General features: G+C 65.4%; 1 protein-coding gene across 2 annotated transcripts; it reads left to right on the forward strand.

Annotated features, from left to right (window-relative positions):
- POFUT2 (protein O-fucosyltransferase 2) lies at window positions 1-10,580 on the forward strand. Of its 2 annotated transcripts, none has more exons than XM_060640624.3 (9): window positions 1-266; window positions 1,630-1,880; window positions 4,273-4,417; window positions 4,999-5,109; window positions 6,732-6,798; window positions 7,447-7,572; window positions 8,243-8,423; window positions 8,635-8,758; window positions 9,458-10,580. In XM_060640624.3, exons 1-9 carry the CDS (start codon window positions 16-18, stop codon window positions 9,609-9,611), a joined length of 1,410 nt encoding a protein of 469 aa, XP_060496607.3. In that variant the 5' UTR covers window positions 1-15; the 3' UTR covers window positions 9,612-10,580. The 2 variants fall into 2 exon arrangements, with proteins under 2 accessions (XP_060496607.3, XP_060496606.3); XM_060640623.3 differs by having other exon boundaries at window positions 5,061-5,109.
- Window positions 10,581-21,150: the final 10,570 nt, after the last annotated feature.

Below are 21,150 nucleotides of genomic sequence, written 5' to 3' on the forward strand. Positions count from 1 at the left end.
ACTCCCATCCGCGGGATGACGCAAGACGCTCGTGGCGTTGCCAAGGCTTCAGGAGACGCGCTCCGGTGGGACGGGCGTGCGTGCGCTTCCGGGGCGGAGCGCGGCCGCCGGAAGTGTGTGGCCGGTGGGGCCATGGCGGCGCTCGGCGTTGTCTTACTCCTGCTGCTGGGAGCGGTGTCCTGGCCGCCGGCCTCGGCCTCGGGCGAGGAGTTCTGGCCCGGCCAGTCGGCGGCCGACATCCTGTCGGGGGCGGCGTCCCGCAGACGGTAAAAGCGTGGGACTCCCGTGGCGGGGCACCTGTGGTTGGGGGGCGGGGATCGGGACCGAGGACAGCGGGCCGGTGCGGGGGGGCGCGGGGCGGAGCCTCCAGCGCCCTCACCCCCTCACCCCGTTACCCTCTGACCCTCCCCGGGTTTTCAGCCTCCGTGCGCGAGTCAGGGTTGCCCCGGGCTGCTGGGCCTCCGGAACCCCGGGAAGGGCTGGCTGTGGGTGAGCCTTAAGGGGCAGGCCCGGGCGCCCCTGTTAGATGATGCGGGTTCTTGCCCTGGGTTGGAGGAGACCCGAGTCAGATGTTCGTAAGAGCTCGGCCTTGTTTATCTGCACGGAATCTTCCAGGCTCCATCCAGTTGGTGGATGTTCCCTAGATAAAAGTCTCAGGGATTAAAACAAAACAAAACAAAAAAAACAAGTGTCTGTGCCGTCCAGCAATTACTGAGGGTTTGGACGAAACAGACCGTGCACTGCATGCTGGATGCAGAGGTGGTAAAGGGGTTCCCTCCTCTGTTGGTGGTCTTGGGGAGATCTGGAGGCTCAAGCTGGGCGTTACAACAGTTTCATCAGTAGTAAGGGAAGTTGTGGAAAAACCAGTGCCGAGAAGGGAGAGGTGTTTCGGTAGTGCGGTGGTTCTCGAAGTGTGTCCAGGGAGCCCTGAGGTGTCAGAGCCATTTTGGTAGGAACATCAGGATGTTATTTATCCACCTTTTTAAGTCGTTCTCTCGTGAGTCTACAGTGGGGGTTTTCTTGAGGCCATCTGACCTGTGATAGCTCAACAGGTTGAATGCGGAAGCGGATATGAAAATCCAGTTATCGCTAGACCAAAAAGAGTTCCAAAAATTACGTTGTCATTCTTCTAATTCTTTTTGTTTAGAAAAATGTACTTGTTTTTCATTTAAAAACATTAAGAACCACATCATGTAATAGCTTATTATCATGATTTTAAGTGAACAATACATGTGTTTTAAGTTCGTAACTTCTAACACCGGCACGATGAGTAGATGTAACCCACATGAACAACAGTCCTGTGGGGTCTTCAGTAATTGTGAAGAGTGTGAAGGGGTCGGTAGACCAAAACGTCTGGGTACCACTGGAGGACTGATCCTCAGGCTCTGGTTGGCAAGACTGCCGGTCTCCCTGTGAATTACTTGCCGGCCGTTAAAGGCTGCTGAGATGCGTGCTGTTCCTACTCACGGGCTCTAGAAGTAATTGGTTGTACAGAAAGGGGTTGGCGACAGCGAACTACCAGCCGCTCCGAGTGCCCAGATCCTGCCCCATAGGCATTGGGGGCGCCTCTGGGCTTTGTGTCCAAAAGCCTCAGCGGGGAAGAACCTCGCTCCTGCCCCTCCCTTCTAGGTATCTTCTGTATGACGTCAACCCCCCAGAGGGCTTCAATCTCCGCAGGGACGTCTACATCCGCGTTGCCTCCCTGCTGAAGACGCTGCTGAAGACCGAGGAGTGGGTGCTGGTGCTGCCCCCCTGGGGCCGCCTCTATCACTGGCAGAGCCCGGACATTCACCAGGTCCGGATTCCGTGGTCCGACTTTTTTGATCTTCCGAGTCTGAACAGAAACATCCCCGTGGTTGAGTACGAGCAGTTCATCGCAGGTGAGGCCGCCGAGGTGGTGGTGCAGGAGCACCAGCCAGCCCGCTGTGTGTGGCACGCCCGTTGTGGTGACACTCGCTCTGCACGGGGGGCCTGCTTCTGTTTCCCGATTCCGCACTCCCAGTGACCTTGGTCTTCCTCTAATTTATCTCGGGAGATAGATCTCCGTGAGCTGTGTGTCCCCTTGTCTCTGAAAGCTGGGGCGGCTGGCGAGCCAGCGGAGGGCACTCAGAGCTGTGGCTTCTGGTCCGGAGGCCAGGCGTGGCCCCAGCAGGCCGTGCTCGTGTGCAGGGAGGGCCCTGTGTCCCCGAGGGGAAGCGAGACGGGGAAGCAGGACGCCACACGGCAGGCAGGCAGGCAGGCAGGCGTTGACCCTGGGGCCTCCCTGCAGTGCTCGTCATAACGTCTCGTTCCACTTAGTCCTGCTCGGTCTATTTCATTTTTTTTAAGAGAGAGAAGTTGGGAATATTCTTAGAACGAGAGTATTTACAGCTTAGCATTGCTTTCTTTAGAAGACCTAAGCTTAAAAAGGCACTGCCAGGGGCACCTGGGTGGCGCAGTCGGTTAAGCGTCCGACTTCAGCCGGGTCACGATCTCGCGGTCCGTGAGTTCGAGCCCCGCGTCGGGCTCTGGGCTGATGGCTCGGAGCCTGGAGCCTGTTTCCGATTCTGTATCTCCCTCTCTCTCTGCCCCTCCCCCGTTCATGCTCTGTCTCTCTCTGTCCCAAAAATAAAAAATAAAAAATAAATAAAAAAAAGGCACTGCCACGTTTTTGCTGCCACCTTAGTCTGGCAGAGGGAGGCGCAGGCCGTCGTGAGCGGGTGCGATGGGCTGTGGAGCTCCTGCTGCGTCGGCCCTGGGGCGTACGGCTGCAGCTGGCACGTCTTCGTTTTTCCACTTCTCCCTGCGCGGCAGCCCCGGTCACTTTGGAACGTTCCTGTGTCGGGGTCAGTCCTGGGAGTGCTGCGGCCATGGAACAACATAGGCCGTGTCTTCTGATATCTTCACTCACGGGCAAGAAGCAAACTGAGGCTTGTAAAACGTCTTCTTGGAATGCATCTCTCTCAGAGCCAAGACGAGAGATGCAGCTGGGTGTTTAGTCTGACTCGACTTAGTCTGGGAATCAGCCTCAGCCTTCGTCTGACCCACAGGTCGTGGAGCCTCCCAGAGAAACTGCCCTTCACCTCCACGAAGGGCTGTGGCCTGAGGGTTCCTTGATGGGTGGACACCGGGACAGGGCCGGGCCTCAGCCGCGTGGGAGCGTGCTCAGCGGGGGAGGAGAGTGGGTGTGCAGGGCGGAAGGGCTGCTGCCCTCCCTGCGGCTCCGGAGGCCCCAAGCCTGGAGCCGAAGCAGCGGGGACAGGAAGTTGGAGAGCCCTGAGTGCCGCGGAGCAGGCGGACGGCTTGGCCTCCACCCCGCCCGGCTGGCCTCGACCGGTCCACCCTTTCTCACTGCAGAGGGGGCAGGGATTGAGGATGTGCACCAGGGCACCGGGCGTCTTAGCCTCTCGGTGTCACCTCCCTTCCCGTCACTGCGGGAGGAGCCCCAGGAGGCCTGGGGCCAGGCCCCGCCAGCAGTGCGGCCCCCGAGCAGAGCGAGGGAAATGTGGAAGAGACGCCAGAATTCCTCTTGATGCGGCTCTCTCGTGACTGGGCTCCATCGGTCCACCCCGGGCGCATCTGATGAAGCGCTGTGGGTGTGGCAGGCGTGTCCTGGGGTGGGCGCGGTGGGCCGTGGGGAGGTGGGACACAGACTCCTCCCCTCCTGGAGCGCCTGTGGGGCGCGTGGAGGCAGATGAAGAAGTACTTAAGGCACGCGGTGTCCAAGGCGGTGAAGTGTCATGCGGACAAAACGAGAGTGGGGTGGGGTGGGGTGTGGGGCGGGAGGCTGTCCCCGGGAGGTGCGATTTGAATGGCGCCACAGGGGTCAAGGGTGAGCCCCGAAGGGGAGCGGTCCAGGCGAGGATGGTCCACGCAGGGACAGCCCATACAGAGGCCGTGGGAAGAGGGCACACCGATGTGCTTGAGGGACAGCAGGGTGGACAGAGTGTGTGGGGCCAGTGGCCGTCGTGAGGACTGGGTTGGGGGGTGCGGCAGAGGAGGGCCGAGCGCTGAGGGCAGGTCCCGCTGCTGTAAGAGGGGCCCCTGGGAGCGGCCAGGGCCTGGACGAGCTCCACTGCCCTGAGGCAGCCCCTTTCACCCACTCTAGGGACCTCGTGCCCTGTTGTCCCTTGTTGTGTGCTGTCTCTGCTTCTGTAAGCTTTCTGCAGCCCTGCAGGGAGAAGGTGGGATTAAGTCAAGTAGTAATTCCCCGTCTGTACCAGCGGCCGCCCGACACGTGCCCACACGTGTGCTTCCGGTTCCTGTTCACTGTCCGTCCTTGGCCTCTTCCAGAGTCCGGCGGGCCCTTCATTGACCAGGTGTTCGTCCTGCAAAGCTACGCGGAGGGGTGGAAGGAGGGGACTTGGGAGGAGAAGATTGACGAGCGGCCCTGCATTGACCCGCTGCTCTACGCACAAGACAAGCACGAGTACTACAGGTGCGGCCGCCGGGCCCCCGGCGGGAGGGTCCCCTTTCCCGCCTGGCCTGTGCAGCGGCCCCCATCCCCGGTTACGGGGGTGGGGCCCTGGGCCACCTTGACACAGCTAAGCTGCGTTCAGCGCATCTGAGTGCGGCCGGGGAGATGGCAGTCTGGTCACCCAGACGGAGGCAGCCATCAGAAGACTTCCCCAAGGAGGGCCTGTCTCCTCGGCAGCACCTGTGGGTGAAGCACCGGAATACCCGGGTTCTAGAAACTCGTTGCTGTGGGAGCCCCTCGGAGGGGCACGGCTGTCGTAGGGTTGTTACCGCGGGCCTCTGGCACCGTGAAGCTGCCCCCCACCGCCCCCTTCCCCTGGCAGCCGTCCAGATGGAGCCCCACCGGTCTGCTCAAGTCCGCTGAGATTTATGGTTCTTTATAAGTTTTCACCGGAACGTCACTGCCTGCGATCACGAGCGGGAGGTTTTCACTGCGAGATCGCTGGGTCTGCCTAGATTGAGCCGTACACACGTGCATCTGGGCTTTACTGGTTTCCTGTGTGAAAACCAACGAACGGAGGCACCGGGGATCTTGTTTTCCAGAGGATGGTTTTGGGGTTACGAAGAGACAAGAGCTTTAAACGTCTCCTGTTTGTCCGTTCAAGGCTCGGCTTCAATCATGGCACCTGTGCTTCTGAGAAACACGTCAGCGAGGTACGTGCCTGCAGGGTCCGCGCGTGGCCGGCCAGTGAATGGGCGAGCGCGTGCGTGGGTGTGCCTGCGTGTGCACTGTGCGTGCTGCGTGTGCACAGTGCGTGCATGTGTGTGGGTGCGTGTGTACACGTGTGGTGTGTGTGTGCCTGCATACGTGTGTCGCGTGTGCACTGTGCATGTGCATGTGGATGTGTGCCGCGTGTGCGCTGTGCGTGCATGTGTGTGTGTGCATGTGCACGTGGATGCGTGCTGCACATGCACATATCGTATGCGTGTATGCACATGTGTGCGCCTGCACACTGTCCTGCTGGCATCGGAGGCCCTCCTGGCCTGTGCAGGGTCACTGGCGAGGCGGAGCTCGTCCCCACCCTGCACCTGGTCGTCCTTCCACAGCGAGGTGGGGCTGGGGCAGAGGCGGTCGCGCGTCCCCGGGGAGGGCCCGGGTATACGTTGGCTGTACCCGTGTTCTGGGGGTCTGTGCTGCCAGTACAGCCTCGCACGGGCTTCTCGGCCACTTCACGGTGGGAACTGATGGGAGGGTCTCCAGTCCCGACGCAGGCGGTGGAGGGGTCTGGCTCTCCTGTCTGAGGCAGGGGTGGAGCTGGGCATCAGCGAGGCGAGGGCGGCATGGCCCGGGGGCTGCAGGCCCGACTGGAAGAGAGCGCTGACCTTACTCGTTTCCCTACCTCACCTGTCCCGGTGACTGCCCGGTGTGGCTGAAGCAGGGTGAGAACAGGGACGGGAGGGGAGTGGCAGGCTCGGGAGGTTTTGAGATGGCCCGCTGCAGCCTGGTCCTGGAGGGCTCCCGTCCCGCCTGCGGTCAGGTCTCCCGCGCAGCCTTCTCGGAGCCGGACCTCACGGTGGTCAGAGGAGGGGCCGTGGCCTCCCCGGTGCCCCGTACCACTCAGGACGCACGGTTGGGGACCAGGAGAGAGGAGGAGGCTGGTCGCCTTTCCCCAGACTTGTGCCCTGCGTTGTCCAGGCTGGAGTGGACGCGGCCCTTTCTGGAGTGTCCCTTCTGTGTGCTCTGACACTGGGGATTCTTTGATCGCCTCGGGAAGGGGCCGCTCTGTCCCTCGTTGTCCCTCGTGGTGCAAGGAAGGAGTTGAGTGTTCTGTGAAAAAGGTGCTGGTTCGGGGCTTGAAAAGCAGACGTGCTGAGGGGCACCGAGCCCTGTGTCGTTAAAATGATTTTTTTTTCAAACAGGAGTGTGGTCTGACTGACCACACGATTGTGGTGTCTGTCATCACGCGGTTTTGTCGTCCACATGTGGCCAGTTACATAACAGATCTTCCAAAATTACAAAATCGAGCCATTTCAGTGCTCCTGTGTGAGCTGTCTCTGGGGCTCTGTTTTACCAGAACCGCTGACTAGTCCTACTTGCTCGCTTTGTCTGTGGTGTTTCTTTCGTCAGTGGTGACAGCGGGGTTGCTGACCCCCAGTGCGGTGGCTGGGACCCGAGAGACCCCTCATGGTGCTCACGGTTTCCCGCAGGAGCGTGTGTGGAGGTCTCCGGCCCAGGCGTGTCCCGGTAGGCTCCCGGCTTCCTTCCCAGACAATCCCTGGAGCAGGCGAATAGAATTGTCTTAAAATTAGACGCTTTTTCTCTTGTTTGGAAACAGGTCAGTGATGCTGGACAGAGCCGAGAACCTTCTGCACGACCACTACGGCGGGAAGGAGTACTGGGACGTGAGTGCCGCCCGCACCTGCCGTGCCGTTGACTGGCCTGTGTGCGTGCTGGGCGCGTGCGCCTCCCTGTCGCCTTGACGCGGCAGGAGCCTGAGGAAGTGGGTTGCACGCCTGCCCTGCTCCGGAGGTCTGCCCTGTGTAGACGTAGGCGTAGAGCTCCCGCGGGGAGCCAGGTAGAGGTTAGGCGCCTGTCCGGAGGACCCCGGAGAGACCCCCGCTCCCTGACCCGGGTGCCCCCTGAGCACGTCATCTCCAAAGCAGAGAGGTGCCTCGTCACGGCCGCCCTCGTGGCTCTCCGCCTCTCGTCGGCACCGTGGTCCCCTGTTAGCTGCGAGGCTGCCGACTCCCTCCGGCCAGCCACGTTCTCTTGACCCGAGCCCCGCCCCCCAGGCAGGGCGCCTGTCCGAGCATCTCCCCTGTGCCCGTGGTGGTGGTCCCGGTCGCTCGCGGTCCGGCCTTTTGCCGGTTGGTGACCCATCACCGCCAGACCCTCTTAGGAGCCCGTCCCCAGTTGACCTCCGAGAGTGTCGGCTCGGCGTCCCCCTCGGACTCTCGGGCCGGCCTCGGGGTGCGGGTGGGGCTCGGGGCGCCCGCCAGGGGGCCGACGGGGTGGGGCACTCGGCAGGGCGCTGCTCTCTGTACCCGCAGACCCGGCGGAGCATGGTGTTCGCCAAGCACCTGCGGGCCGTGGGGGACGAGTTCCGGAGCAAGTACCTGAACTCCACGGACGAAGCCGACAGGATCCCCTTCGAGGAGGACTGGACCAAGATGAAGGTAGCGTCCCCACGCTCTCTCGCTCGGGGATGTGCGCCAGGAGGGTCCCCTTGTCCCAGCGCCGGCTCAGGGCTCGGTGCCATTTCCGCCGGAGTTCCTGGAGTTCCGGGAGTGAAACCGGGCGGCGAACACGGACGGGGACGGTCAGCGTTTCCCTCGTGACACGAGGACAACAGAGAAAGAAAAGGCGAGATTTTTCTGAGAGCGGCCAGACCAGACTCACCAAAAGGGTCACCCTTGTTCTAGAAAGTTTTTTCTGAGGGTGTGGTTTTCACGTAACTCGTTTTCAACAAAGGACACGTGGCTGTTTCAAGCGGGCGTCGTTGCTGAGCATTTCCCGGGAGCGCGTCCGAGTGGCGCTGTCCACGGGGCCGGCCACGCGTGGAGCGGCATCGTTCCGGCCACGATCCCTCGGTCGTTACGTGGTGTTTACTGGAAAAGCACCGTAGCGAATAGACCCTTTTCCCTAGTTTTGTACTTTTTTCCAGGGTTTCCTTTACCTTTTTTGTTTTGCTCAGTTAAAGGGTCTGTGATAGTCACTTCGCGGTCTTGGAGAGACATCTGGCCCGACGCCCGCGGAGCGTGGTGCTGCCACACGGACAACGTGTCCCCTCCGTGTCCCGCGTGCCAGCCGCACGCAGGTCCCTCAGCGGTCCCCGTCCTTTGCCAGGTCAAGCTGGGGTCCTCGCTGGGGGGTCCATACCTCGCGGTTCACCTGAGGAGGAAAGATTTCATCTGGGGCCACAGAGAGGACGTGCCCAGTCTGGACGGGGCCGTGAAGAAGATCCGCGGCCTCATGAAGACCCACCAGCTGGACAAGGTGTTCGTGGCCACGGACGCCATCAGGAAGGGTACGTGGCTCCGGCTCCGGCCGCGTCCGCTGCCCCCGGTTGGGCCGCGGCAGACCCGGGCCCGCGCGCGAGCCTCGGCCCGAGCCGGGAGGGCAGCGGCGGCTCCCGCGGCCGGTCCTCCTGCCCGTTTCCGCCGGCCCGTGCGGAGCCGGCGCAGCACACGCGTCCGGGAGCCGCGACTCCAGCGCGTCCGCCCTCCTTCGCTCCACAGAGCACGAGGAGCTGAGGCGGCTGTTGCCCGAGATGGTGAGGTTCGAGCCCACGTGGGAGGAGCTGGAGCTGTACCGCGACGGTGGCGTGGCCATCATCGACCAGTGGATCTGCTCGCACGCCAGGTGCCTCTGCCGGCCGCGCCCGCCGCGCCCCGCGCCCCTCAGCCTCTGGCGGGCGGCCCCCCGTTCCCCGGCCCTGCGCGGAGGGTCGTGCTCCCCGTCCGGTCCTCGCCCGCCGGCTTCCTCCCCGGTCCCGTCACGGCGCTCTGTCCCGGACCCTCCTGTGCGTCCCTTCACCTCGCGGTCCTGCTCCCCTGGACTCGGTGACCCCCTGGATCACACGTGTCACCGAGGAGCACACACAGGGAGGGCGGGCTCTGTGTCACTGTCCCGAGAGGCAGGCCTGCCCCCGGGGAAGAGCAGGGCTGGGACGCACACGCTCCGCGGGGGGTGGGAAACCGAGAGGAGGTTAGTTTCCATCTGCAGGACCCTCAGAGCCACCTGGCGTATGCCCCGGTCGGTCCCAACTGTGCCTGCCGGGCTGCGGGCCGGGGCCGCCTCCGTGCTGAGCAGATGGCGTGGGGACGCCTCTCTGCCCTCAGAGGTCCAAGCCCAGCTCTGAGCCCCCACCTCAAGCAGCCAGAATCCTGCAGGGGTCTCGAGTCGGCGCCCGTGCAGGACCTGGGGCCTCTCCGCAGCCCCCCCCTCCCCCCCCCCACCCCCGCCAGGCCTGTGGCCCCTGGGCAACGGAGACTCACGAGGCCGGGCAGGGCTGGGGGGGGTGAGCTCGCTCATGCGGCTCTTGTGACCTCTGGTTCGCAGGTTCTTCATCGGGACCTCGGTCTCCACGTTTTCTTTCCGGATCCACGAGGAGAGAGAGATCCTAGGGCTCGACCCCCGGACGACGTACAACCGGTTCTGTGGGGACCTGGAGGAGGCGTGCGAGCAGCCCACGCACTGGAAGGTCGCCTACTGAGCCGGCACCCCGTGGACCCCACCTCCTGGACTCGCCTTACACGCGAACTCTCGGGCTCTCTCTGAGTTCCCTCGGGTGGCTCCTGCCCCTGTCCGACCGGCCAGGCTACCAGATAAGCCCTCTTCAGGGTCACGGACGCAGCCCACAGCCACGTGAGCCACGGCGTGTGTCTGCGCTCGGTGTTTCTTCTCGCCGTCGGCCGCCTGTGGCCGGGGGCTTTGGTCGGGCGAGAAACCGGGTCTCTGCCTGCCAGCAAGGCCCTCGTGACGGGAGAAGGTGCCGGGCCTCGTTTCCTGGGTCTGGAGGGACGTCCGGCAGCGAGTGGTACAGATGTGGCGTGCGGGCAGCTCCCGTCCCGGGGGCCGGGGTGGCCGTGCCTTCGGACCTGGCGTGGCGTCGGCCTGCTGGTCCTGTTTTTTCCGCCCTCTCGCCCACCTGAAGCCACCCACGGGTTGGCGGGAAGTGAACCGAGGCCTTGCGGACCAGGTCTGAGGCCTGTTGTCCCCTGCTCAGAGTGCTGGAAGGTTCCTTGGAAGTCTCCAGCGGTTTGTCGGGTTCTCGCAGAGAGGAGCCCTGGCCGCCTGTGAGCGTGTGAGGGTGGACGCCCCTGGCACAGCCTCGTGGTGGGCGCGGTGGGCCCAGGGACGAGGGGCACCATCGCTGTGGCCTCAGAAGGGCCTTGGGGTCACGCCGCACAGAAACCCTTTCTAGGCCGTCAGCGTGGCCACCACCGCATCCCCTCTGGCCGGGAGCCCCGGGTGACCCACCCAGGCCATGATCCAAAGCCCCGGGGCTTCTGGGGCTTCTGGGGCTTCTTCCCGAGCTCCGAAAACCCACCTGAACGCTCGGCAGGGTCCTGCGGTGTCACGGCGGCGTGGGGTCAGGCGATGAAGTATTTATTCTTTTCCCATTTGTACGTTCAAATGCCATTCATAAAATATGTTTTCTAGAAAGGTGGGATTCTGTAAACGGTGCCTTGTTCATAGCCCTGAATTTTTTCTCGGCTGAGAGCTACGCGGAACAGTCCTGACCGTGACTGCCACTTCTCCGTCTTAAGGGAAGTGCTTCGTCGTGTAGTCTCACTCGGGGACCATGTGGCCGGGACGGGGAGAGCGTCCTCTCCTATCCGTCCGCTGGACCGGCTGCTGCCTGAGAGCCGCCCGTCGGGCACGGAGGAGGCCGTCCTGGGTCTGTGCTCTCGGGAAGCCCCAGCCCAGGCCACCCCACTTAGGTTCGCGGGGAGGTGAGGGGTCGGCAGGGAGGGGGCACTGCGGGCCGGGCAGCCTGTGCCCCGTGTGCTGGAAAGGCGCCGTGGCAGGTGGGCCCAGGGCGGGGGAGGAGAAGCCGTGGGGAGTCGGGGGGAGTCTCGGGGGGCCCAGAGGTGGGGGAGGGGGGAGTGGCAGCAGGAGCCCCTGGGGGTCTGAGCAAAGGGGTGAACAGGCTAGAGACGGGGGCCCAGGTGAAGCCGTCAGGGTTCGACTTCAGGGCGTCCCCCCCGCCCCCCCGCTGGAAGGACCCTGGAGCACTTTCCGGGATGGGGGTCGGGAGTCTCGAGTTGAGGGGTGAGCGGACGACTCAAACCACGGGGTGGGGCCGGGTGGGGGAGCCGGGGGGAGCGTGGGTGGAGGGAGGAGGAAACCTCGGTGGCCCACTCGGGTGGCCTTCGCTCGGTGGGGGGAACGGTGCGGGGCCCACGGAGGCCGCCCGTCGGCAGAGCCACCCCGTCACACCTGGAGCTGCCCAGCCCACCCGCCCCCGCTCGAGCGCCCGACCGGAGGAGGAGCACGGAGCCACACGCCCGGTGGCCGCCTGGGTGGTGAGCCGTGCGGCAGGCGTGTCTGGGTGCCACTTGGAGGGACGGCCCTGCTGGCGTGGAGACGCGGCGCTTCGGGAAGTCCAGGCGGTGCCCCCGAACGGGCAGCTCGGGGCCGGGGCGAGGACGACCGCTCGTGACTTTGTGAAGTGTGCCTCTGTGGCCGTCCCCGCACGGGGGAGCGTGTGGGCAGAGGCGGTCTCGAGACCCTCGGCCTCCCTGCTCCCAAAGGCCGGATGGGCCCCCAGAGCCCCGCGCTTCGGCAGCTAACCTCTCCTTGGGGCTGAAGGTGAAGGAAAACCGGCCTTGCGTTAAATGAGGACCAAGCGTTCGCGTCCCGCGAGCCGGGTGGACGTGGTTTGGGTCCCGGCGGTTTGTGAGCCGCTGGGGGTGTGGGGGGAGGAGCCACCGGCACCGGGAGGACTCCCAGGTGGGAGGACCCCGGCCGCCGGCACTCGCCACGCGGCATGGGAAGCGCCCGCTCGCTCGCGGTCCCGGACGCCCGGCCGCCCCCGACCGTCCCCCACGGGCTGTGCCCCGACACTGGGGGCTCTGCCTCGCGGTCCGGGCTCCGGGCACCAGCTGCTGTGACCACGGTGCCCTCGGGGTGTGCTGGGCGGGACGGGGCTTCCGGCCTCAGAACGGAGACCTGCTTCCAGACCGACGGGACCCCCGCCTACTCGGGAGGGCGCGGGCCGCCCTCTCCGTGGGTCTCGGTCCCCTTCTTTCCTCCAAGGGAGGCCCAGGCACGCCACCGGGCCCCGCTCCCGCCCACCTTTGTGGGTAGAAACAAGACGGGCACTTTGGCCAGGACCGGGAGGAGGAAGCGTGTGCTCGCGGGCGGTTTTCCAGCAGCGCGTCCCTGGGCCCTGGGGGTCACGGAGGCTTCGGGGGCGAAGGGGCAGGGACACCCCTGCCGCCCCTCCCCATGCTGGGTGCTGGGCATCTCCTATGCGGAGGGGCACTTGGAGAGGCTGCCGCTGGGCCTGGGGGTCTGGGCCGGCGTGGCCTCCAACCCCAGCCTGGAGAACCGGAAGCTTCCGGGCACCACAGAGCACAGAGTGGTCATGCTGCAAGGGTGGGGGACGTGGGGTCCACTCGGAGGCCAAGAGACAGGCAGCGTGCGGGAGAAGAGGAGCCCGGGGCCCGTGGCGACCCTGGGCCCGCCCCCCACCCTGGCAGGTCTAGAGCTGTAGTCGCTGTGGGCCAGAGATGCTGACTCCCGGAGGCCTCAGGCCTGAGCCCGCGTTCCCGCCCTCCTGACTGGGCGCCTGCTGACCCGCCACACTGGACCTGGGGCCTCCGATGCTCTGCCCCTCGGGCAGACTTGAGAGGTGCCCCTTTTTTCTTCCCTCCATCCCCCCCGACGCTGCCCCAGCAGGACAGGCTGTCCGTGGAAAGTACCAGAACAGTGTGGGCCAGAATGTGTCTACAAGCTGTCACCACCTCTTCCATTTACAGATGGGGAAACTGAGGCTCAGGGCCAAGTGAACGACCAGGGCTGCCGTGCAAGCAGGAGCCTGACCCGGATTTGGATCCAGGTCTCTCCTCCGGTGGGTCCTGCCTCAGTGGGGGAGGGGAGGGGGTGACCAAGGACCTGAGCGGGGCGTCTCATGTGTCCCACCAGCCGACTGTCCCGAGGGAACCTCGCCCCGCACCCGCTCCCCCCTCCGCCCCGGGCCCCGGGCTCTCGACCTGAGGAGACCCTTGCACCTGAGCTGGGGGCTGTGTCTGCCCGGAGCCGGGCCTGACCCGGAAGAGGACCCCCCCCCCCCGCCACCAGACGTGGGGAGAAGGGGCCCCTGACCCCAAGGCCCAGCCTCCTGCACGGCTTGCCTCCGTCGGGCAAAGAGTTAACGGTCTGCGTGCTGCTGCCCTCCCAGCCAACACACACCCGGAGGGCTGGCTCTCTCGCTCGTTCTGCTCATCCGGGCGAAGACGGTCTCACCCCTGCAGGATGGCAGCGGGAGCCCGGCCCCCCGTGACGCGCCCCTGCCCAGGCTAAAATCCCGCCAGTGCGCGGGGCCCAATGAAATCAGAAGCTCCCCGGTGGGCAAAGCTGGAGCCGCTGGTCGGGCCTCGTGGGCGCGCCTGGGAAGATCCCCGCGTGGGCATCCCTGTGAACGGGGCTTTCCGGGGCGGCTCTCCGCGGGGGGGGGGGGGGGACGCGCGGCCCCGGGAGGCCTGTGTGGCGTGAGGCGGGCACTTGCGGGGACGGCGACGGGTGACCTGGCCGCAGACGGGGCTCCTTGGCCCCGGCCACCGGCTCCCGGGGAGAGTGTCACCGCACCCCAATGCCGTGCCCCCCCCACCTCACTGTCCCGCTGGTGACGTTGTTCCCTCTCAGATACCCTATTCCGTGTGCCGCATCCCAGCCCGGGCCCCGGCGAAGGGCAGAGCGCGTCCTCCGAGAGCGGCTCGGGGATGCACGCGGCAGACTCCGCCTCAGGTCCCCTGGGCGCACGTCCAGCGTCGGGTCGTGCCGGCCGCTTCTCCGCAGGGCCATAGATGCGTTCTTCGCTTTCTTGTTTCGAGACCCTTGTAGACTCATGTGCTGTCGTGAGAAATGACGGCGCTCCCTCCCGCCCGTGTCCGCGACAGTGACGCCTCGCGTGGCCCGAGTGCAGGTTGACCTGGTCCACGGACCTGCTCCATTGCTACCAGTGCCACCGGCACTGGCGTGCGTGTGTGTGTGTGTGTGTGCACGTGGGCCTGTGCGCCTGCCTGTGCTTGCACATGTGTGCTTGTGGATGTGCACGTGCGCCTGTGCACCTGTGTACACGTGTCTCCACAAGTGCGTGCAAGTGTGTGTGCCTGCACGGTGGAGACGGCGCCTTCCAATGGGCCCCCTCGCGTTACCCCTGTGCCGCACCACCACCTGGCGGCCACCGTCTGTCCCCATAGCCACACTTTTTGTCGTCTCAAGAGTGTGACCTTTGGAGATCGGCTTTCCCCACTCAGCACACCTCTGACCCATCTGTGTCACAGACGTCATCGCAATTTAAATTAGGAGGGTCGTCACAGAACATTCCAGTTCACCCGGCTTCACGGGGGCCGGTGTCCCTGGATGGTACGCGTGCTACTCACTTCACGTGGAGGCTTCTGCACAGACACCGTGCGCCGCATCAAGCCTGGGACGCCCTCTGGGCTGCGGGGAGGACCCCTCGCTCACCCTCTTCCGTACCTCGCAACAGCTTCCCCTCTGGGTGCCCGGCCCTGCACCCCCTGCCTGGGTCCCGAGCCCCGACGCGGGCCAGGAGCTGACGTTCTGCTGGAGCGGACACACGGGAAAGCGGTTGAAACCGGAATCGGGAGCCTGGGGTCCTCTGTGCTGAAGGAAGGAAAAGGGATGGGCGAGAACTGTCCCTTAATGGACGGTCAGGGAGGGCCGTCCGGGCGAGCAGACCAACTGCCACCTGCAGGGCTGCAGGCAGAGTGAAGTTGGAGGCCCTGGCTCTCATGGCGGTCGGAACTCTAAGAGGTGCGACGGAGGCCAGAATGAGGCACCTGCACCGCGAGGTCCGAATGACAAGGGGACGGCTGAGCCTGAGTGGGCGGGAGAGCGTTGGAAGGGAAGGAGCAGCCAGTGCAAAGGCCCTGAGGTAAGTGCAAGTCTGGCTTGAGAAACAGAAAGCAGGTGCCAGCACCCAGTATGGTGGTGCCACGGCACGGTGTGGGGCAGGAAGGAAGGAGCCCCGTGGTCGCAGAGCCCCTGAGGCCAGCAAGGGGCCTGGGGTAGGAAGCACTGTGATGTGGTTCCCAGCTGCAGGGGGAGGGGCCAGGAAGCAGGAAGGAGCCCACCGGAGCCCCTGCACTTGGCCGGGCCTGGAGTACGGGGAGCCAACTCCGTTCGCTAAAGGCTGCAGGGGAACCAGATGCCTGTCGGCCTCTGGTCAGATGGTGGGCGAGGTCCCGAGCCGGGTAGGTAAGCTGGGGACGTGATCAGAGCTGGAGGGCCACCCGGGATGCCTGGACGGGGCACCCCCTCTGCTATGGGGCCTCGGAGGCTCTAACTACCACCGTGAGGAGAGACCTCCTGTCCCCGCAGCAACTTCTCCGGATACTTCTGACGAACACAGTAACTGTCCGTTCTTACCGTTCCCATTTAATCCTGCGACCAGAGGGGCATTGAATGCAGAGTCTGGAGCCTGCCAGGGTCCATATCCTCCGCTGCCGGGACAGGAGAGACGCTTTCTCCCCCCAGAAGTGAGGCCTGGCCTCGCTGCCCTCTGCTCTGCTGGGCGAGCGCCACCTCCCTGCCTGCCCACATCTCCAATTCAGTCGGGTCCTTGTTCAGGAGGCGGTGACATAGCCAGGGAGCGCTCCCTGCACCGTACCAGTGAAAATGCCCAGGATGGCCCTGAGGTCCTTCACAGCCCGAAGGGAAGGGAAGTGATGGGAGATTCTTTTTAATGTTTGTCTATTTATGAGAGAGAGAGAACAAGCGGGGGGCAGGAAGAGGGAGAGAGAATCCCAAGCAGGCTCCGTGCCGTCAGCACAGAGCCCCGCCCGGAGCTCCATCCCACAAACCGTGAGACCATGACCTGAGTCAGAGTCAACAGTCAGCCGTTTAGCCACCCGGGCACCCCCAAATGATGGGAAATTCAAGGGTGTGATCTCAAGATTGACTTTCGGAAGTTCTCCCCTTATTGCTCGTGCGCATCTTTCTGGCTGCCGGCCCCCTGCCGTCCACACTGCTGTTTTCGGTGCCAATTTCAGGAAAGTGAGGCGCCTCCTCTGGGCTGGGGACGCCCATCGAGAGTCTGACCCAGAGGCCCTCCCAGAACAGATGGGTTTGGGTGACAGGGCGGGGGCTGGGCTGCTCCCCGGGGACCGGGCCTCCACTACAGGGGAGTCCCAGGGGGAGGCCGGACAGCCGCTGAGCCGGGGGCCGCGGGTGGCCGTGCGCAGCCGTCTTCAACGACCCGGCTCTGAGGAGTTTGGGAGCAGCCCACCTCAGAGCCGCGCTCAGTCCGGAGAACGGAGCCCCCACCAAGCTGCTCAACAGGCACGACTCCAGCACTCAGGCCGGGAGAGGCCGCCTTCAGGCACAGCTGGATCCAGGGGCCCAGCCCCATGTGTGGGTGGAGCCCTGTCCCAGCCCAGGCAGGAAGGTGGGGCGGGGAGGCCAGCCCCTTTGCCTGAGGAGGGCCCCGCTGGCCCTCAGAACCGCAGTCGTGCCCGGTAATGCGGGGAGCCCTTGTCCCCGCCCCCCCACGTCCCCATTGCCATGCGGGCACTAAACCGGCCAGGGAAACTTCAGGACAGACGTCATGCCTTACGCCCCGGTTCCTTCCTCCGAAGATCGCTTTCTTTCTCATTCTCCTTCTTCACCCGTGTCTCCCACAAACGAGCCTGAGAACAGAGAAGTAACCGACCTCGCGATCATCGCCGGAGGAGGGACCCGCTGCCCAGCGGACTCTGTGCTGCCCCAAAACCCTCAGGCTGCTGGCCTCTCCCGGGGGCCCCCCTGCGGTTGGCTGCCCCCCACCCTGCACCCTCCCGCCTCCAAGGGCAGGGCCAGCCGCAGGGGTCCCCGCCGCGCACTCGGTCTTGCCCTGGGTGTGAGATGCCCCGGCTGCCCTGCACGTCCTCAGAGGAGTTGTTCTGCCCTCCCTCCACGGGAGCAGGGAGGGCCGTCCCGCTGAGAACTGGGTGTGTGAAGCCAATCAGAAAATGCAGACACATCTCAACAGGCCAACCGGCGACTGGCAACAGTGACTTCAAGTGGCTCTGTTGGGACCACAGGATGGCACTTCCTGACCTGCCTGTTTCCAAGGAAGCATAGGAGAGGCACAGAGGAGCCCATGTACCTGAGCCCCCACACGACGCAAACCTGAGCCACCCCTCCCCTGGCACACCTGAGTCCCCCCACGAGGCAAACCTGAGCCCCCGTCCCCTGGCACACCAGAGCCCCCCCACGAGGCAAACCTGAGACCCCCTCCCCAGGCACACCTGAGCCCCCCCACGAGGCAAACCTGAGCCCCCCTCCCCCGGCACACCTGAGCGCCCCCCCAAGAGGCAAACCTGAGCCCCCCCTCCCCTGGCACACCTGAGCCCCCCCATGAGGCACACTTGAGACCCCCCTCCCCAGGCACACCTGAGCCCCCCCTCCCCAGGCACACCTGAGCCCCCCTACGAGGCACACCTGAGCCCCCCCTCCCCAGGCACACCTGAGCCCCCCCACGAGGCAAACCTGAGCCCCCCCCCCTCCCCTGGCACACCTGAGCCCCCCCTCCCCTGGCACACCTGAGCCCCCCCACGAGGCAAACCTGAGCCCCCCCTCCCCTGGCACACCTGAGCCCCCCCACGAGGCACACCTGAGCTCCCCCTCCCCAGGCACACCTGAGCCCCCCCACGAGGCACACCTGAGCCCCCCCTCCCCAGGCATACCTGAGCCCTTGCCTGGGGCTGCCAGGCCAATGAGGCAAAGGAGGAAGCCCCCAGACCCTCAGGTGACAGCAGTGTGCAGGGCCCTGCTGGGAGGCGCCCAGGCTGTCCCTGCAGCCACGTTCGGTCCCCGCCCTCTGAGTCTGCCCAGAGCCCCGGGCACCAGGAGCCTCTCCACTTGCCCAGTGTTCCCTCAAGGCCACCGTGGCCACCCTGGTGTAACCAGGCCTTCGGACTCCGCGACAGACGGCCACAGCCGCCAACCAGGTCTTGGAGAACCGGGTAGGATCAGGAGGGGTGGCACCGGCTTCTGCCTCACCCTCCCGCTAAATCGGCAAGTGGCCCCTGGGCCCGTCGCGGGAGGGCTGCGCACCCGTGTCAGGTGACCGGCCCTGCTGCGTGAGCACCTCCTCCGGTGCCCCCGGCCGGGCCCTGGCGCACTGGAGGGCAGGGGGCCACATTTCCACGGCCCACGGGACACCCTGGAAGACCCTGCCCGCCTGCACCTTCCTCCTCCTGGCTCTGCAGAGACAGCCCCTGTGTAGTCCTTTCTAGCCCCACCTTGTCACCCCGCCCCCCGCCCGGGGCTCCTGCCAGGACAGCCCAGTGAGCTTGGGAATGCAGGCCCCGAGCGGCCGGGAGCCCCAAGACAGCAGGCGGGGAACGAGGCGGGCCAGGAAAGTGGCCTGAATCCCGCTGTCCACGCCCCCGCCCCCACCAATATATCTTTGCCAGGCCCCCGTGGGCCCCTCCTCTTGGCCATGGGTCACCACCCCTTCTCTGACCAGCCCCGGAATGCTGCCTCTGCTCCCTGGTTGAGCCACGGCGTCTGCCCAGGGTAGGGACCCACGCAGCAACATCTCACCCCTGCCTCCCGGGGACTCCGTAACCTGCGGGCCCCATCGGGGGCTTCTGAGCTCATCGGGGGCCCAGTCCCGTCCCCACCTCCTCCCCGGGCACCCGTGGGGCGACGGCCCCCCTCCACTTCCCAGGACCTCCCGCACACCCCCCTCCCACCGGCAGCTCAGGCCTCGGGCAGCCAGAGCCACCCAGCCTCCCTTGCTCTCAGGGACCTGCCCTGCACCCCTGCAGAGACCCACAGCCCACCTCTCTTCCTCTAGCCTGCTTCCCTCCTCCTCTGCCGGCTGCCTCTGCTCGCACCGCGTTCTCAGAAGCTGCTGCACATCCTGCCCACGACGAGACAGAAGACTCATCGGCTCTCCCTCCTGGTCTCGACCTTCTCGTGTTTGTGCCGGGTCCTGAGTGCCTGTCGGGGGTTCCACTTGGTCGTCCACACTGCTGTGATGGCCCTCCCGACCTCGCCGAGCGAGTTCCAGGGGTGTGGACAGCCACCGTTGTCCTCTGAGCCACGGCTCGGACCAGGCCGGCCGACCCGCTCTCCTATTTGGGACCCCGTGGCTGTCCATACCCCGATGGCCGGCAGCCAGCTCTGTGGCCCACGATGGAGTGAAAGCCGTCGAGCCGGCCCCGGCCCCGTCCTTCCAGGGCTCACAGTGGACCAGCCTCGGACCTCTGTCTCTGCAGACGCTCGCCCCTCCGGTCCGGCCGTCCCGCCGTCCGGCCGTCCTGCCCACTCGTCTGATTTGCACCCTGTTCCAGCAGCAGGGAGCACGTCTCAGACCACGGAGCAAAGCCCACTCTGCGCCAAGGGTCTTCCCCGGCCCCCCGGGCTGCCACCCCCACTGTTCCCACACCGGCCAGAGAGGGGAGTGGCCGGAACCCTCTGGAACCCTCGCCTCTGGCATCTGCCGGGCCCCCTGGTGACAGCGGTGCTCCCTCCTCCCCCGGTGCTGGCACCCAGAGGCGGTCTCCCCACCGTGTCCTGGGGGTGAACACCGGCCCCAATGGACGCTGCAAGAGCGGGGGGCCTGAGGGCCACACGCCCACAGGTGTGGAGGCCTGGCCTCCACGGGCAGTGGGCAGTTCTCAGCGGTCCGCTGTCTTCAGACCCGGCAGCCTCTGGAGCCCCTGACCGCTGACCTCGGGCTGACGGCCCCATCGTGGGCACCTCCGTCCACCAGCTCCTCCCCTCTCTGAAGCAGTCCCAGGCCCTGTGTCCAGGGCCAACAGACACCCTGACCAGGACACCATGGGATGAGTGGGGCCCCCTCCCTCCGCCGCAGACTGAGCCAGCATCCCCCCTGCGCAGTGTGGCCCCCCGGGACGGCCCGGCTCCGCTTCGGCTCTGACACAGGCCCCTGGGTGCCCGCAGCCGCCACCTCGAGGAACGGTAGCAGGTGCGCATCAGGGCGTGGCCGCCATCCGACGTGGCCTTGTCCCACATCCGACGTGGCTGAGGAACCCAGCCCCAGGTCGGTCAGAAGAAAGCGTCACAGAAGGTGGTCCTTTGCCCCTGCCCTTGGAGGCCCAAAACCATCACCACACCCCAGGCCATCCCCAAGACTCGAACCTTCCCTTGAAATGCTTCAGGTTCTCCAGAAACTTCACCTGGCCCTTCTGGCCTGCGGCCAGGCGCGGGGCCTCCACAGGGGACGTCGAGGGGCGCCGGCCCCTCTGCCCCTCCCACTCCAGGGGGGGCTAGGAGTAAGTGTTCCAGAACCGCCACCGTCCGCGGCCGGCCTCCCCACTGAGACCCAGGCCCAGGCCCCTCCTGCCTCACTCCGCTGCCTCCACAGCCCCCTCGCCGCGCCGGTGGGCAGGTGAACCTCAAAACATGTCTCCCGATTCGGGGGAAACGGCAGGGTTCTTGTGCCGAGTCCTGCTTTGGCCCCCGGGAGTGGCGTGCACACACCAGATCCGAGTGGCAGAACCACGTCGTGTACGTGCAGAAAGGCCCCTGAGCCCTGGTTGACTGGCTGCACGTTTTGGACACGACTTTACCCCCACAGACCCCCGGCCTCCCTCCCTGTGGCCCAGGAGTTGGGAGAAACCCGGGACGGTGGCCGGCGTGAGATGCCAGCTGTCGAAAGGCAGGGCCCAAAGCAGAGTGGGTGTCAGCGGGGCCGCGGGGAGACGTGAACTCAGCTCCGAAGTGCAGAGACAGCCTTGTCCCCGGGGGTCCAAGCGACCAGGGAAACACCCAGCCCCAAGGGGCCCCTGGGGAGGGTGTGGTTCCAGCACAGTGGACCCTGGGGGCCGTCATTCGGAGGTTAGAAACACCCCTGGGCGGGCTGTGTCATGCTGGTGGGAAATGGGGCCACGGTGGTCCCCCAGACCAGAGGGACTTTACAGCACCTACAGACTCAGCTCCCCGGAGAGGAGGGAAATTCGAGTGCGTCCAAGCCCTGTCCCCAGGGACCAAGCCAAGGTCACTTTCCCAGTGTTGAGACTCCAGACCCTGTCCCTGCACCTGCA

The sequence above is a fragment of the Panthera onca genome, chromosome C2 (genome assembly GCF_046562875.1).
Source record: "Panthera onca isolate mPanOnc1 chromosome C2, mPanOnc1 haplotype 2, whole genome shotgun sequence".
Lineage (NCBI taxonomy): Eukaryota > Metazoa > Chordata > Mammalia > Carnivora > Felidae > Panthera > Panthera onca.